The 14,052-nt window shown below is 37.9% G+C and overlaps 1 protein-coding gene across 1 annotated transcript; it reads right to left on the bottom strand.

Moving 5' to 3' along the window:
- Nucleotides 1-977: 977 nt before the first annotated feature.
- Nucleotides 978-5,140, bottom strand: LOC140181331 (uncharacterized). Its single transcript, XM_072224870.1, has 6 exons — nt 4,724-5,140; nt 4,519-4,612; nt 4,336-4,470; nt 3,492-4,001; nt 1,478-1,559; nt 978-1,176 (listed from the first exon to the last, which is right to left on the bottom strand). Exons 1-6 carry the CDS (start codon nt 5,138-5,140, stop codon nt 978-980), a joined length of 1,437 nt encoding a protein of 478 aa, XP_072080971.1.
- Nucleotides 5,141-14,052: the final 8,912 nt, after the last annotated feature.

A 14,052-nucleotide genomic window follows, 5' to 3' on the forward strand; every position in this document is an offset into this window, starting at 1 on the left:
TGAATAATAAATAAATTAAATATAAAATATTTATTTTTAAAAAATTTTTAATTATTAATCTGTAAATAATTTTTAGTTAAATACCAATTTAATAGAAATTGGAGATAAGTAAATTAATTCTTTTTTATTTACAAAATAAGATTAAAAATCTAAATATTTAAAAGTAAGGCATGTAAAATATTTGCTATTTTTCAAAATAAAGAACTCTAAAAAATAATTAAGAATTTACTCAACTTATATATAAAAATTTCTAAAAATATAATCTTAAATAAATATAATAGATCATAAATAATTTATTAATAACTTTTCAAAATTCGGAGTCTTACAAAAATAAATTTAAATTAGTGAATTTTAATCTATAATATAATAATAATATAGTGATTGTTTATATATTGCACGAATATAAATTAATTATTTTTTTATTTGTAAAACTTTTAAGAGGTTTGTGCTTGTTATCAATATACTCTCGTATGATAAATTTTACTTTAAAAAAATTATATATATATATATATATTTATTGATTGATGAGTGTGACATTCTTTTATATAAACAATTTCAGAAAAAAATCTAATAGTTAATCTATTACCTTTTTTATTTTAGTCCAATCTAAATATTTTTTATTGTTTTTGGAAAGAAAATCTTTTAAAAAATTTAATAATATGTGATAAGGAACACCAAATAAATTATATAAAAATTAATTAAAATGCAACACGAAAATGTCTTTAGCAAAAGATGAAATAGACATCTTTATTTGAGTGGTCTCTAAAAATATATTATTGAATTACTAAACTAAAAAAATTAAGTTAATAACTAAAATTAATGATCAAAAGTAATAAATTTTACTAGTTATCTAGCATTTTTTCAACGATAACTTCTTAATAAATAATACATTTTGAGTAAAGGAATAGTGCAAATACTTGATGATTTTCATGGGATGAAGATTTTGACTGAGGAGCTTGGCTGGAATTGGAGTTTATTCATTTTGTAAAACCATCAGCAAATTCTTTCTTGCTAATTTCATCGTCTTTATTGACATCAAGATCTTGGATTAGTTTTGTAACTGCCTCTTTCGCGTCCACCACATGACTAAAGTGGATGTTCTCGATCATATTTTCTATCTCATATCTTGAAACACGGTCATCTCGATCTCCATTGCTGTCAACTTTCTCAAATCGCCTGTTGCAGTTAGCATGCACCCAATTTTGATTTTTTGTCTATCTCTATATTCATGATGTTCGGTTTCTGTTGCATAGATGAAATGAATATCTAACAAACTAGAGTATACCACTCTTTTTATCTAAGAATAACTGCCTTACTACATAAAATTGGTATGATTTTTAGGTGGTGGTTCCCAATACCATCTTTACATAAAGATCTTTTCATGGAAGTTGCCATCTAATTTTATATATTAATTTTATTCATATGATGATTGTTATATTTAGATGAAAAAGTGTGCAAAATAGTTGCAGATGCTGACCTTCTGATAGTAGCTTTATCAGCCATGCCTTCATTATTTAGGAGTCCACCAATCTCATAATTTTGAACATGCTTTAATACTTCTGATATAAAATGTCATAGCCTGAACCTGGCCATGACTGACGCTCAAGGGACAAGTCTCTCAGCAAGCCAAACGATCAAATTTTCAGAAAAACGGACAGAATCTCCTCTATTTCTAGGACCTTACTAGCATAAATATTAACTCCCTGTATCAATAATAAACATCCATTTCCATAGACAACAACAACAGCATATTCCAACTATATCCACAACCACATATATCCAAAATACACATCATATATATATATATATAAGTCTTACATAACCAACTTATAATTACTATCTAAACAGTTCAAGATTCAAAATAACATAACCCACACGAGGATCCTGCTTGTGACATATGGAGCATTGATATAATCTAAATTTTGAGCAAAGGTTCCATTACATAATTACTTAGCCCTTGGAAAGAAAAAGGTCTCACCGAAATGACTAAGATCTACTGAAGGGCAGGTGGAATGGAACCTAGAATGATTCCTATATCTGAAAAACATGGAAATATAATAGGGTGAGTTTTGCAACTCAGTGAGCAAACATTACATCTATAACCCACACGAGACAATACAAAGTTTACCTTGAACATTATATTTCTTTTCAGAGATGAGAAATTCATATTAATTAATTATGTAAATAAATAAATAAGTAGTTAAGCGGATGAACTGAAATGGGAGTTCTCATTCCAGAAGTCAAATCAAATAAAATATTACACACCTAGGGCGGCTCCACCTCTAAGGGTAGCCCTTTCCTCTAGTGTGCCTGTATGGTATAACAGATCCAACGTGTGGCCTACACGTTAGGCTAGCAACGCCCCTGCTAGCTGAGGTCTGAGCCAGATGCATCTAGGTTAACGTCACAACCGCCGTTAACTACGGTTTTCTAGTTAGAGTCTCCCAAACCAATCCAAACCAAATCACTTATAAAAATCTCTAATACATATAACAAACTACTAAATTCCATAGCAAATCCAATATATATAAGAATGCATACTAAAATTTTTAATAAAATTCAATAAAGTCAAATAAGAAAACATGTATGCTTTACAAAATATATAAATATCGTCTCGTGTGTATTTTTATGAAATTATAAGTTTCACAAATCAATATTTATTTTCAAAAATTCAAAAATCACAATAATCAAATATTTTCAAACTACAAAAATAATGATTCAACATAAATATTGATAATAATATACTTAAAAACAATTATAGACATAATATCCACTCACAACTTGATTCCAGAGAATCGAAAGCAACTCTGAGCGCGTCAACGAGCTACCAAATGATGTCCAATAATTCAACAACTCTAGAAATATGACAATAATGATATTTGTGAGCTACTAATATTGTCAATTAATATAATCTTACTCACCTTGACAAAAGTCCCAAATTTTCTTATCTTAATAACCCTAATTCGGATTTATACATACGTATAAATATAGAGATGACAAAAATTGGGAATATGGCTAATTATTGAGTCAAAGAGTTACCTTGAAGTCTCAATAATAATTAGAACTCAAAGTTGAATGCTTCTTTCACTCATTAAGTTGACATTCCATGATTTGGAGTTTTGAGAAAATGAGATTTTAAATAAATAGAGATAGAATAGAAAAATAAAGGAAGGTAAGATGATGAAGATGAGTTTGATAATAGTGTGTAATGGCAAGAAGAGATGAGAAGATGGAAGAGTTGAATGAGAAGGAAGAGGAAGAGAGGGTTTTAATTTGTTGGGAAGAAATAGAAAGAAAATGAAAGAAGGAAGGAGGGGACGAGGGGTCACCGAAGGAGGGGGGAAGGGAAAAAGAAAATTTAAGTGGGGGCATGTGCCCCCCACGTGCTTCCACTTCTCTTTTTTTTTTTCTCGGTTATAACATTCTCTCCCCCTTAAGAAATTTGGTCCCCGAATTTCGAATTCATATACGGTGATAAGTGTGATAGTTACCTTCAGACTCAAACAAATACAGATATTTGTCGCGCATAGCGTCCTCCACTTCCCAAGTTGCTTCTTCTACCGAATGATTCTTCCAAACGACTTTCACAGATGCTATCTCTTTAGAACGTAGTTTCTTTACTTGGCGATCAACTCTAGCCACTGGTTCCTCTTCAAATGATAAATCCTCTTTTATCTCTATGGCTTGTGGTGCGAGCACATGAGATGGGTCAGGAAGATATTTGCGCAACATTGATACGTGAAAGACTAGATGAATCATAGATAACTCAGGCGGTAATGCCAAGCGATAAGCAACTGCACCTATTCTGTCCAAAATCTCAAATGGACCAATGTAATGAGGATTAAGCTTGCCTCTTTTCCCAAACTTCATCACTCCTTTCATAGGTGACACTCGAAGAAATACCTGATCACCCACTGAAAACTCTAAGTTACGCCTTCTGTTATCAACATAAGCCTTCTGTCTACTCTGAGTTGCTAATAGCGTTCTCTTATTAAGCGAACCTTCTCAACCGCATCTTGTACCAAATTCAGCCCCAAAAGTTTAACCTCACCAATCTCAAACCACCCAATAGGTGACCTACATCTTCTCCCATAAAGAGCCTCAAATGGTGCCATTTGAATGCTGGCTTGATAACTATTATTATAAGAGAACTCGATCAAAGGTAGATAGATGTCCTAATTCCCACCAAAATCTAGAACACAACACCTTAATATGTCTTCCAAAGTTTGGATCGTCCTCTCCGATTGTCCATCGGTTTGAGGGTGAAAAGTTGTGCTGAGATCCAGATGAGTTCCTAACACTTTCTAAAAAGATTTCCAAAAATGAGAGGTGAACTGAGGTCCGCGATCTGAAACAATGGAACTGGAATTTCATGTAGTTTAACTATCTCATCAACATAAAGTTGAGCATACCGAACTGCACTGAAAGTTGTTTTCACCGGAAGAAAGTGAGCTGACTTCGTCATTCTATCTACAATTACCCAAATTGAATCAAAACTTTTAAAACTACGAGGTAAACCTGTTACAAAATCCATCATAATCCATTTCCACTTCCATTCAGGTATCTCAATCTGTTGCAATAACCCAGCAGGTCTTTGATGTTCAGCTTTAACCTGTTGGCAAGTTAAGCAATGAGAAACAAACACTCCTATGTATTTCTTCATGCCTTCCCACCAAAACAATTATTTCAAATCTTGATACATGTTATTGGAGCCTGGATGAACAATATACTTAGAATTGTGAGCCTCCTCCAAAATAGCTTTCTTCAAGTCATGATTATCTGGCACACATAAGCGTTGACCACAATGCAAAACATCTTGATCAAGAGAAAAGTCTGAGTTCCTCCCATTGCGAACATCTTCTATGAGCTTTCTTAGTTTTTGGTCATCACGTTGCGCAGCCTTGATCTGTTCTATCAGGGAAGATTGGGCTCGAATATGTGCTAAGAAAATTCCTGATTCTCCAAGGTCAAATTGAATTCCACTGGCCTCCAATTGATGGACTTCTCCAAAAATTGGTCTCCTTGCAAGAGTAATGTGGGCCAAGCTACCCATAGATTTTCTACTAAGGGCATCTGCTACAATATTTGCCTTTCCAGGATGATACAAAATGGTACAATCGTAATCTTTTAGCAACTCCATCTATCTCCGTTGCCTCAAATTTAAATCCTTCTGTTGAAATATATACTTTAAACTCTTGTGATCTGTATAGATTTCACAGGTCTCACCATAAAGGTAGTATCTCCAAATCTTTAAAGCAAAGACGACCGCTGCCATTTCCAGGTCATGAGTTGGATAATTCTGCTCATTCTTCTTGAGTTGTCGCGAGGCATAGGCAATAACGCGGCCATGCTGCATTAATACACAACCAAGTCCTATCCGAGATGCATCACAAAAGACTGAGAATCTCCCAGACCCAGAAGGTAAAACAAGAACTGGTGCTGAGGTTAGACAAGCCTTAAGTGTCTGGAAACTTTCCTCACAAGCTTCTGACCATTGGAACTTTACATTCTTCTGAGTTAACTTGGTTAATGGTGCAGAAATTCTCGAGAAGTCCTTGATGAATCGCCGATAGTAGCCGGCCAACCCTAGAAAGCTACGAATTTCCGTCACTGTAGTAGGCCTTGGCCACTTCTGAACGGCTTCAACCTTCTTTGGATCCACCATGATTCCATCTTTTAATACCACATGCCCCCAAAAATGTCACTTGATTAAGCCAAAACTCACATTTAGAAAACTTAGTATAAAGCTTGTGATCCCTTAAGGTTTGTAACACAATCCTCAAATGATACTCATGCTCTGTAGCACTTTTCGAATACACCAAGATATCATCGATGAAGACGATAACAAAGCGGTCTAAGAAAGGTTTGAAGACACGATTCACTAAGTCCATGAAAGCTGTAGGCGCATTCGTTAGACCAAAGGACATTACTAAGAACTCATAGTGGCCATAGCGAGTACGAAAAGCAGTTTTCGGAATGTCTTCCTCTTTTATCTTCAATTGATGGTACCCTGAACGCAAGTTGATATTTGAGAAACAGATAGCTCCTTGAAGTTGATCAAACAAATCATCAATCCTTGGCAATGGATACTTGTTGCGAACAGTTATCTTATTGAGCTGACGATAATCTACACATAGTCGCATCGTTCCATCCTTCTTCTTTACGAATAGAACAGGAGCTCCCCACGGAGAAGTGCTAGGACGAATGAATCCTTTCTCTAGCATATCTTCCAATTGAACTTTTAATTCTTGTAACTCAGTTGGAGCCATACGATAGGGAGGAATGGACACAGGTTGGACTCCCGGAGCCAAATCTATGGAAAACACAACTTCACGGTCAGGCGGCATCCCCGGTAGCTCATCAGGGAACACGTTAGGGAATTCTCTAACAATAGGAACTTGATCAAGACTAGGCACTTCGGCATCAACATCTCTAACAACTACCAGAAATCCTTAGTTTCCCTTATCCATCAATTACATAGCACTCATAGATGAAATGATGCTAGCTAAAGCGGGACAATCATCACCCTTAAAAACAAAAGGTGAGATACCCGGTATGTCAAACTTCACAATTTTGGAGTAACAGCCCACATCAGCATGACAAGCTGCTAACCAATCCATGCCTAAGATGACATCAATATCTTCTATTGGTTCTAAAAGGATCAAATCAGCTAAGGTTTCAACCATATTAATTCTAACAACACAAAATCAAAACATGACTCGGACCACCGTGGAGACTCCAAGTGGAGTGCCAACATAAAATGGGTGGGATAACAATTTAGGTTGTTTATCGAAACGAGATGCAAGATGTGGAGATACATATGAATAATGAGAACCCGTATCAAATAACACTCGAGCATCTAAAGAACAAACTTGTAAAGTACCTGCCACCACATCATTAGAAGCTTGAGCATCTTGATGTGTTAAAGCATACACACATGCCTGACCTCTTCCTCTTTGGCTCCCTCCTCTGTTATAAGTCTGACCCCTGCCACCTACTCCTCTGCCACTAAGACCAGAAAAATTTCCAATAGACATAGCTGAAGATGATGGCATTGGTGTTGTAGGACGTGCAATACCTGGAGCAAAGCCTCCTCTAGGATTCGGACAATCCCTCCTAAGATGATCAGATTGACCACAACCGAAACATGCACCAGTAGCCTTGAAACATATACTGGAATGGTAACTCCCACACTGAAGACAATAGGGCTGATGATCTTCTTCGCGTGTCACGCGTACGCGTCAGGTACGCGCACGCGTCTCTGTGCAACTTTTTCTTTTCACGGGTACACGTCAGGTACGCGCACGCGTCGCCATAGACAGCTCCGAATCACGCGTACGCGTCAGGCACGCGCACGCGTCACTCCTTGCTGGTCAGCTCCTTAGTTTCTTCTCTTTCTCTTGCAGAAACTCCATCAAGTCCATCCGAATGCTACCTAAAATAAACAGAATTGCACAAGACTCAAAGTAGCATCCATAGTGGCTAAAAGAGAATTAATTCTTGATTAAACTCAACAATTTAAATGCAAATTTACTAGGAAAAGATAAGAAAGATGCTCACGCATCACAACACCAAACTTGAATTGTTGCTTGTCCTTAAGCAACCAAACTAATATAGGCTTAGGATGTGAATTTGCATGAGAATGAGAGTTCGATTAAGCTCATGTCTCTTCTTATAGTGGGGTTTACAACTGCAATCCTGAATAGTTTTGGCATCACACTCTCCTTTGAATCAGAAGAATGTCAGTGTCATTTGGAATTAGAATCCGGATAATATTATGAATTCTCTGATCTTTTGTAACTCAATTTAACCCTTGAACACAAAAATTTTTCTTTTCTTTGGTGCTTTGCACCTTGAGCCTAGCCGTGACTTTAAATGTTTTGTCTCAAGCTTCACTTGTCACAGAAACACCACAAGCACTTAACTGGGGAACTCTCTTTAAGTTCTGATTTTCATTCAGTTACTCCCAGACAGTGGTGCTTAAAGCCTTTGGCATACTTTGCTAATTGCAATTGATCTCGACTCTAAATATTTTGTCTCAAAGATTACTTGACACAAGAACAACAAACAAGTAAGAAAACTACTACTACGAAAAATAACTAAGGATACGAAATTATGGGGTTGCCTCCCGACAAGCGCTTCTTTAACGTCACTAGCTTGACGGTCAGTTCTGCTAATGCAGTAGATGAGCGGACCTCTGGCGATCGACCTTGCCTCCAAGATAGTGCTTCAACCTCTGGCCATTCACTGTAAATTTCCTGTCAGAATTCTCTTCATGTAGTTCCACATAACCATATAGTGAAGCTCTGGTAACCACAAACGGTCCTGACCACCAGGATTTCAGCTTCCCGGGAAAGAGTTTGAGCCTTGAATTATACAGAAACACTCTCTGTCCTGGCTCAAAGATTCTTATGGCAATCTTCTTGTCATGCAGTAACTTGGTTCTCTCCTTATAGAGCTTGGCATTCTCATAAGCTGAATATCTAAATTCATCAAGCTCATTCAACTGAAGCATTCGCTTGATTCCTGCAGCTTCTGAATCAAGATTCAGATATCAGATTGCCCAGTAAGCTTTATGCTCCAGCTCAACTGGCAAGTGACAGGCTTTGTCATAGACCAACTGATAAGGGGACATGCCAATAGGAGTCTTGTAAGCTGTCCGGTATGCCCAGAGAGCATCATCAAGCTTCCTAGACCAGTCTTTTCTTGAAACACTGACGGTCTTCTCTAGGATCCGCTTGAGTTCCCTGTTGGAAACTTCAACCTGTCCACTTGTCTGAGGGTGATAGGGGATTGCTACTTTATGACAGACTCCATATCTTTGCAGAAGAGAGTCCAGCTGTCTGTTATAGATGTGACTTCCTCCATCACTAATGAGTGTCCTTGGGACACAAAACCGGCTAAAGATATATCTCTGAAGAAAACTCATTACTACCTTGGTATCATTGGTGGGCAGAGCCACAACTTCCACCCACTTGGACACATAATCAACTGCCACTAGAATATAGTTGTTTGAATGTGAGGGTGGAAAAGGTCCCATGAAATCAATACCCCACACATCAAACAACTCAACCTCAAGTATCCCCTGCTGTGGCATTTCATGTTTGGCAGGGAGATTTGTGGCTTTTTCACATCTGTCACAGTGCTTCACAAATGCTCTTGAGTCTCTGAAAAGAGTCGGCCAGTAAAACCCGCTCTGAAGGACCTTTGTAGCTGTCCTTTCACCACCAAAGTGGCCTCCATACTCAGAACCATGACAGTGCCAAAGAATCTGTTGTTTTTCTTCATCTGGGACACATCTCCGGATGATACCATATGAACACCTTTTAAAAAGGTATGGTTCCTCCCAAATGTAGTACTTTGCATCAGTCAATAGCTTCTTCACTTGTTGCCTACTGTACTCCCTTGGAATAAAATTTATGGCTTTATAATTTGCAATGTCTGCAAACCATGGAGCCTGCTGAATGAGGAATAATTACTCATCCGAAAACGTCTCAGTCACAGCTGTGGGTGGTTGTACTCCTGCATCAGAGTCAATTCTGGAGAGATGGTCAGCTACTTAATTTTCTGACCCTTTCCTGTCTTTTATCTCAATATCAAACTCCTGAAGGAGCAACACACATCTGATTAATCTTGGTTTAGAGTCCTGCTTGGTTAGAATGTACTTCAAAGCAGCATGGTCAGTGTAAATAATAACCTTAGAACCAAGTAAATAGGACCTAAACTTATCAACAGCATACACAACAGCTAATAATTCTTTTTCCGTAGTTGTGTAATTCTTTTGGGCATCATTTAACACACGACTGGCATAGTAAATGACATGTACAAGCTTACCATGCCTCTGTCCTAAAACAGCTCCTATAGCAAAGTCACTGGTATCACACATCAATTCAAATGGTAAATCCCAGTCAGGGGGAGCTATAATGGGAGTAGAGGTAAGGTTTGCTTTCAGAGTTTCAAAAGCATGCAAACAATCAGAATAAAAGACAAAAGGAACATCAGCAACCAACAGGTTGCTTAAAGGTTTAGCAATTTTAGAAAAATCCTTTATAAATCTTCTATAAAATCCTGCATGACCTAAGAAACTCCTGACTGCCTTAACATTAGTTGGTGGTGGTAATTTTTCAATTACCTCCACCTTTGCTCTATCAACCTCAATTCCTTTACTTGAAATCTGGTGTCAAGAACAATACCTTCTGTAACCATAAAATGACATTTTTTCCAATTTAAAACATGGTTTGATTCTTGACACCGTTTCAAGACAAGAGATAAATGCTTAAGGCAAGATTCAAAAGAATTGCCAAAAACAGAAAAGTCATCCATAAATACCTCAATGAACTTTTCAACCATATCATAAAAAATTGAAAGCATACACCTCTGAAAAGTTGCTGGAGCATTGCAAAGTCCAAAAGGCATTCTCCTGTAGGTAAATACTCCAAAGGGGCATGTGAATGCTGTCTTCTCTTGATCTTGAGGGTCCACTGCAATTTGATTATATCCAGAACATCCATCTAGAAAACAGTAAAAAGCATGACCAGCTAACCTCTCAAGCATCTGATCAATGAAAGGCAGGGGGAAGTGATCATTCCTGGTAGCAGTGTTGAGCTCCTGTAGTCTATACACATTCTCCATCCTGTGACTGTTCTTGTAGGAATAAGCTCATTCTCTTCATTCTTAATCACTGTCATCCCTCCTTTCTTGGGAACTACCTGCACGGGACTTACCCAATGACTGTCAGAAATAGGGTAAATAATACCTGCTTCCCATAGTTTCATTACCTCTTTTTGGACCACCTCTTTCATAGTTGGATTGAGTCTCCTTTGTGGTTGTACGATTGGTTTAGCATTATCTTCAAGGAGGATCTTGTGCATACACTTGGTTGGACTAATCTCCTTCAAGTCACTAATGGTCCACCCAAGAGATGTTTTATGGCTCCTGAGCACTAAAATAAGCGCCTCTTCCTCTTCAGGCTTCAGAGAAGAGCTAATAATCACTGAATAGAAATTATTTTCACCCAAGAACACATATTTCAGAGAAGGAGGTAAAAGTTTGAGCTCAAGCTTGGGGGCTTCCTCCTCTGCTTTAGGAGTGTGAACCATAGCCTTCTGGGGTGGTGAATCATCAACTTCAACTTATTCATACTCAGAAATAGGATCCAGAATGTCATCAAGTACCTCAGCTTCCAGTACTTCTTGAACAAGTGGTTCAACAACATCAATTCTCATACACCCTTCAAAATCATTAGGGTGCTTGAGAGTTTCAAAAACATTAAGGACCACCTGTTCTTCATTTACCCTCAGGGTTAATTCACCCTTTTGCACATCAATCAGAGCTCTTCCTGTAGCTAAAAAGGGTCTACCAAGAATAATAGAGGATTTTACATCCTCTTCCATGTCTAATATAACAAAATCAGCAGGAAAAATAAAGGGTCCTTCTTTCACAAGTAAATCCTCAACAACACCCACAGGTAATTTAATAGAAAGATCAGCAAGTTGAAGAGAAATACGAGTGGGTTTTACCTCCTCAATTTGAAGCTTTTTCATCACTGAAAGTGGCATGAGATTGATGCTAGCTCCAAGATCACATAAAGCTCTCTGAATGGTGACATCTCCAATGGTGCAAGGAATCACAAAACTCCCTGAATCTTGCATTTTCTCAGGAAGTTTATGTTGAATAATAGCACTGCATTCCTTGGTTAACACCACAGTTTCTTTCTCCTTCCAATTCCTCTTGTTAGTCAACAATTCTTTCATAAATTTAGCATAAAGAGGCATTTGCTCAAGAGCCTCTGCAAAAGGAATGTTGATCTGTAGCTTCTTGAAGACATCTAAAAATTTAGAGAACTGCTTTTCTTTGGAAGCCTTCTAAAGTCTCTGAGGATATGGCATTTTTGGCTTGTATTCAGGAGCCTTTGGCAATGTAGGATACGTGTCAAGAGAGTCAGGGAACGGGTTGTCTGCAAGCTTTGGAGGGGCGTGCTCCACTTCTTCCTTCTTCTCCTCTGGAGCTTTCTTTTCAACTAGCTCCTCATTGGCCCTTGTCTCAGAGCCAGCTGTTTTACCACTTCTTAATTGAATAACCTTGCAATCTTCTCTTGGGTTCACCACTGTATCACCTGGAAATGTACTTGCAAACCTCTCAGGTATTTGCTTGCTTAGTTGGCCCATTTGCACCTTTAAGTTTCTAATGGAGGCTCTGATTTCCTGCATAAAACTCCTCATCATCTCCTAATTAGAATCTTCTTGGAATTTAGAGTTTGCCTGCTGAGGTGGTTGTTGCTGCTGAGACTGAAATTGGCAGTTATTGTGATTGTTCTGTTGAAAGTCGTCCTGAGAATTATTGTTGAAATTCTGAGGTCTCTGAGGTTGGTCCCTCCACCCAAAATTTGGATGATTTCTCCACCCCTGATTGTATGTCTTAGAATATGGATCATTGTTGGAATTTATAGGACCACTCTCCATGTAATTGACCTGTTCAGAAGAGCATTGAGCATAGTCATAATTATCATTTTGCACAAAATTACTTGTCATGTCATAAGAGACCTCTTGAGGTGAGTTTTGGGTGTTGATAGCTAAGACTTGCATGCCACCCATCTGTTGAGTAAGTAGACTTATTTGCTGAGACATAAGCTTATTCTGAGCAAGAAGAGAATTAAGATCGAGACCGGGTTTTCATCAGCAAATTTTGGCAGCACCTATTTCGAAGTCAAGGAACCACATTAGTAATGAGTTTCGCTTATCATCCACAAACGGATGGGCAGAGTGAGGTATGTAATAGGACATTGGAGATGTATCTACGTTGCTTTTGTTCTGATAATCCAAAGCGTTGGGTTACTCTTCTTCCATGGGCAGAATATTGGTATAATACTTCTTGCCATAGCAGCATCAAAATGACTCCATTTAAGGCATTGTATGGCCGAGAACCTCCTACGTTAGCTCGCTATGAGTTTTCGAGCTGTTGGAGGACCGTGATCAACTGCTAGACACATTAAAAATTTAATTTGGAAAGATCACAGTAGTATATGAAGCAGGTTGCTGACAAGAGTAGAAGACATTATGAATTTAGTGAAGGAGATTTAGTGCTGGTTAAGCTGCAGCCCTATCGCCAGCAGTCAATGGCTTTGAGAAAGCATCAGAAGATTGGATTAAGATATTTTGGACCATTCCTTATAGTAAAGAAGTTGATTGATGTGGCATACCATTTGGAGTTGCCACCGGAAGCACGTATTCATAATGTGTTTCATATCTCGGCCTTAAAACCATTTCGGGGGTAAAGGAACCTCACCATATTTTTCTCTACCGTACTACAGATGCAGGGCCGATTTTAGAACCTTGCAAAATACTGCAGACTCGTTCAATTAAAAGGGGTGATCAAGTTGTGTCTCAAATCTTGGTACAATGGGCCAGGATGGTTTGACAGATAACTCTTGGGAGGATACTGCCCACTTCATCAAGTTATTTCCAGAATTCAACCTTGAGGACAAGGTTGGTCTTGATGGGGAGAGTAATGATACGAGTATAGCTAAATGCAAAGAAGGAAGTGAGAGGCTTGCAACGTCAGCAAAAGAGGTTGCAACTAACTCGGGACAGATGGCAGCAGATCCTCAAATTCAGGGTCTCATAAGAAGCGTGAGAAAGAGGTCAAATAGTAGGTTGTTGAGGGATTTCAGGCACTAGGCGTATTGTGGTATTTTCTTCTTTCTTCTCTCTCAACCCTCTTTCTTTGGTCACTCTCATTCAGCTGCTATATAGAATTTTCCCTTCTATTTCCTTATTCTTTTATCTTTCCTTTTCTGTGCTGATTCCCACTTCCATCTATCAGGTTATGGATTCTTCCCACTGCTACAATCTGATTTGGTGGATTCTGATTTTCCTATTTTCTTCAATTTTGACGCAATTATTGTTACACTGAAGAACTCTATCTTGTTTCTGTTTCTTAGAGCTCTAGTCACTGATGAGCTTGATTTCCTTCTGATTGTTCTTAGTTATTTTTGAACTCTAAACTTGTACTTCTGGCGTAATTACTCTATTCAATATACATACCATTTCACTA

The sequence above is a fragment of the Arachis hypogaea genome, chromosome 18, assembly GCF_003086295.3.
Source record: "Arachis hypogaea cultivar Tifrunner chromosome 18, arahy.Tifrunner.gnm2.J5K5, whole genome shotgun sequence".
NCBI lineage: Eukaryota > Viridiplantae > Streptophyta > Magnoliopsida > Fabales > Fabaceae > Arachis > Arachis hypogaea.

What these genes read in the sequence shown, in the direction of transcription:
- LOC140181331 (XM_072224870.1), bottom strand. Translation starts at nt 5,140, where the DNA reads ATGGAGTTGCTAAAAGATTACGATTGTACCATTTTGTATCATCCTGGA. An exon ending in CTCACAATTCTAAGTATATT is followed by an intron (nt 4,613 to 4,723) that starts GTTCATCCAGGC and finishes ACTTGCCAACAG; the next exon opens with GTTAAAGCTGAACATCAAAG. An exon ending in GATAAAGCTACTATCAGAAG is followed by an intron (nt 1,177 to 1,477) that starts GTCAGCATCTGC and finishes TAACTGCAACAG; the next exon opens with GCGATTTGAGAAAGTTGACA.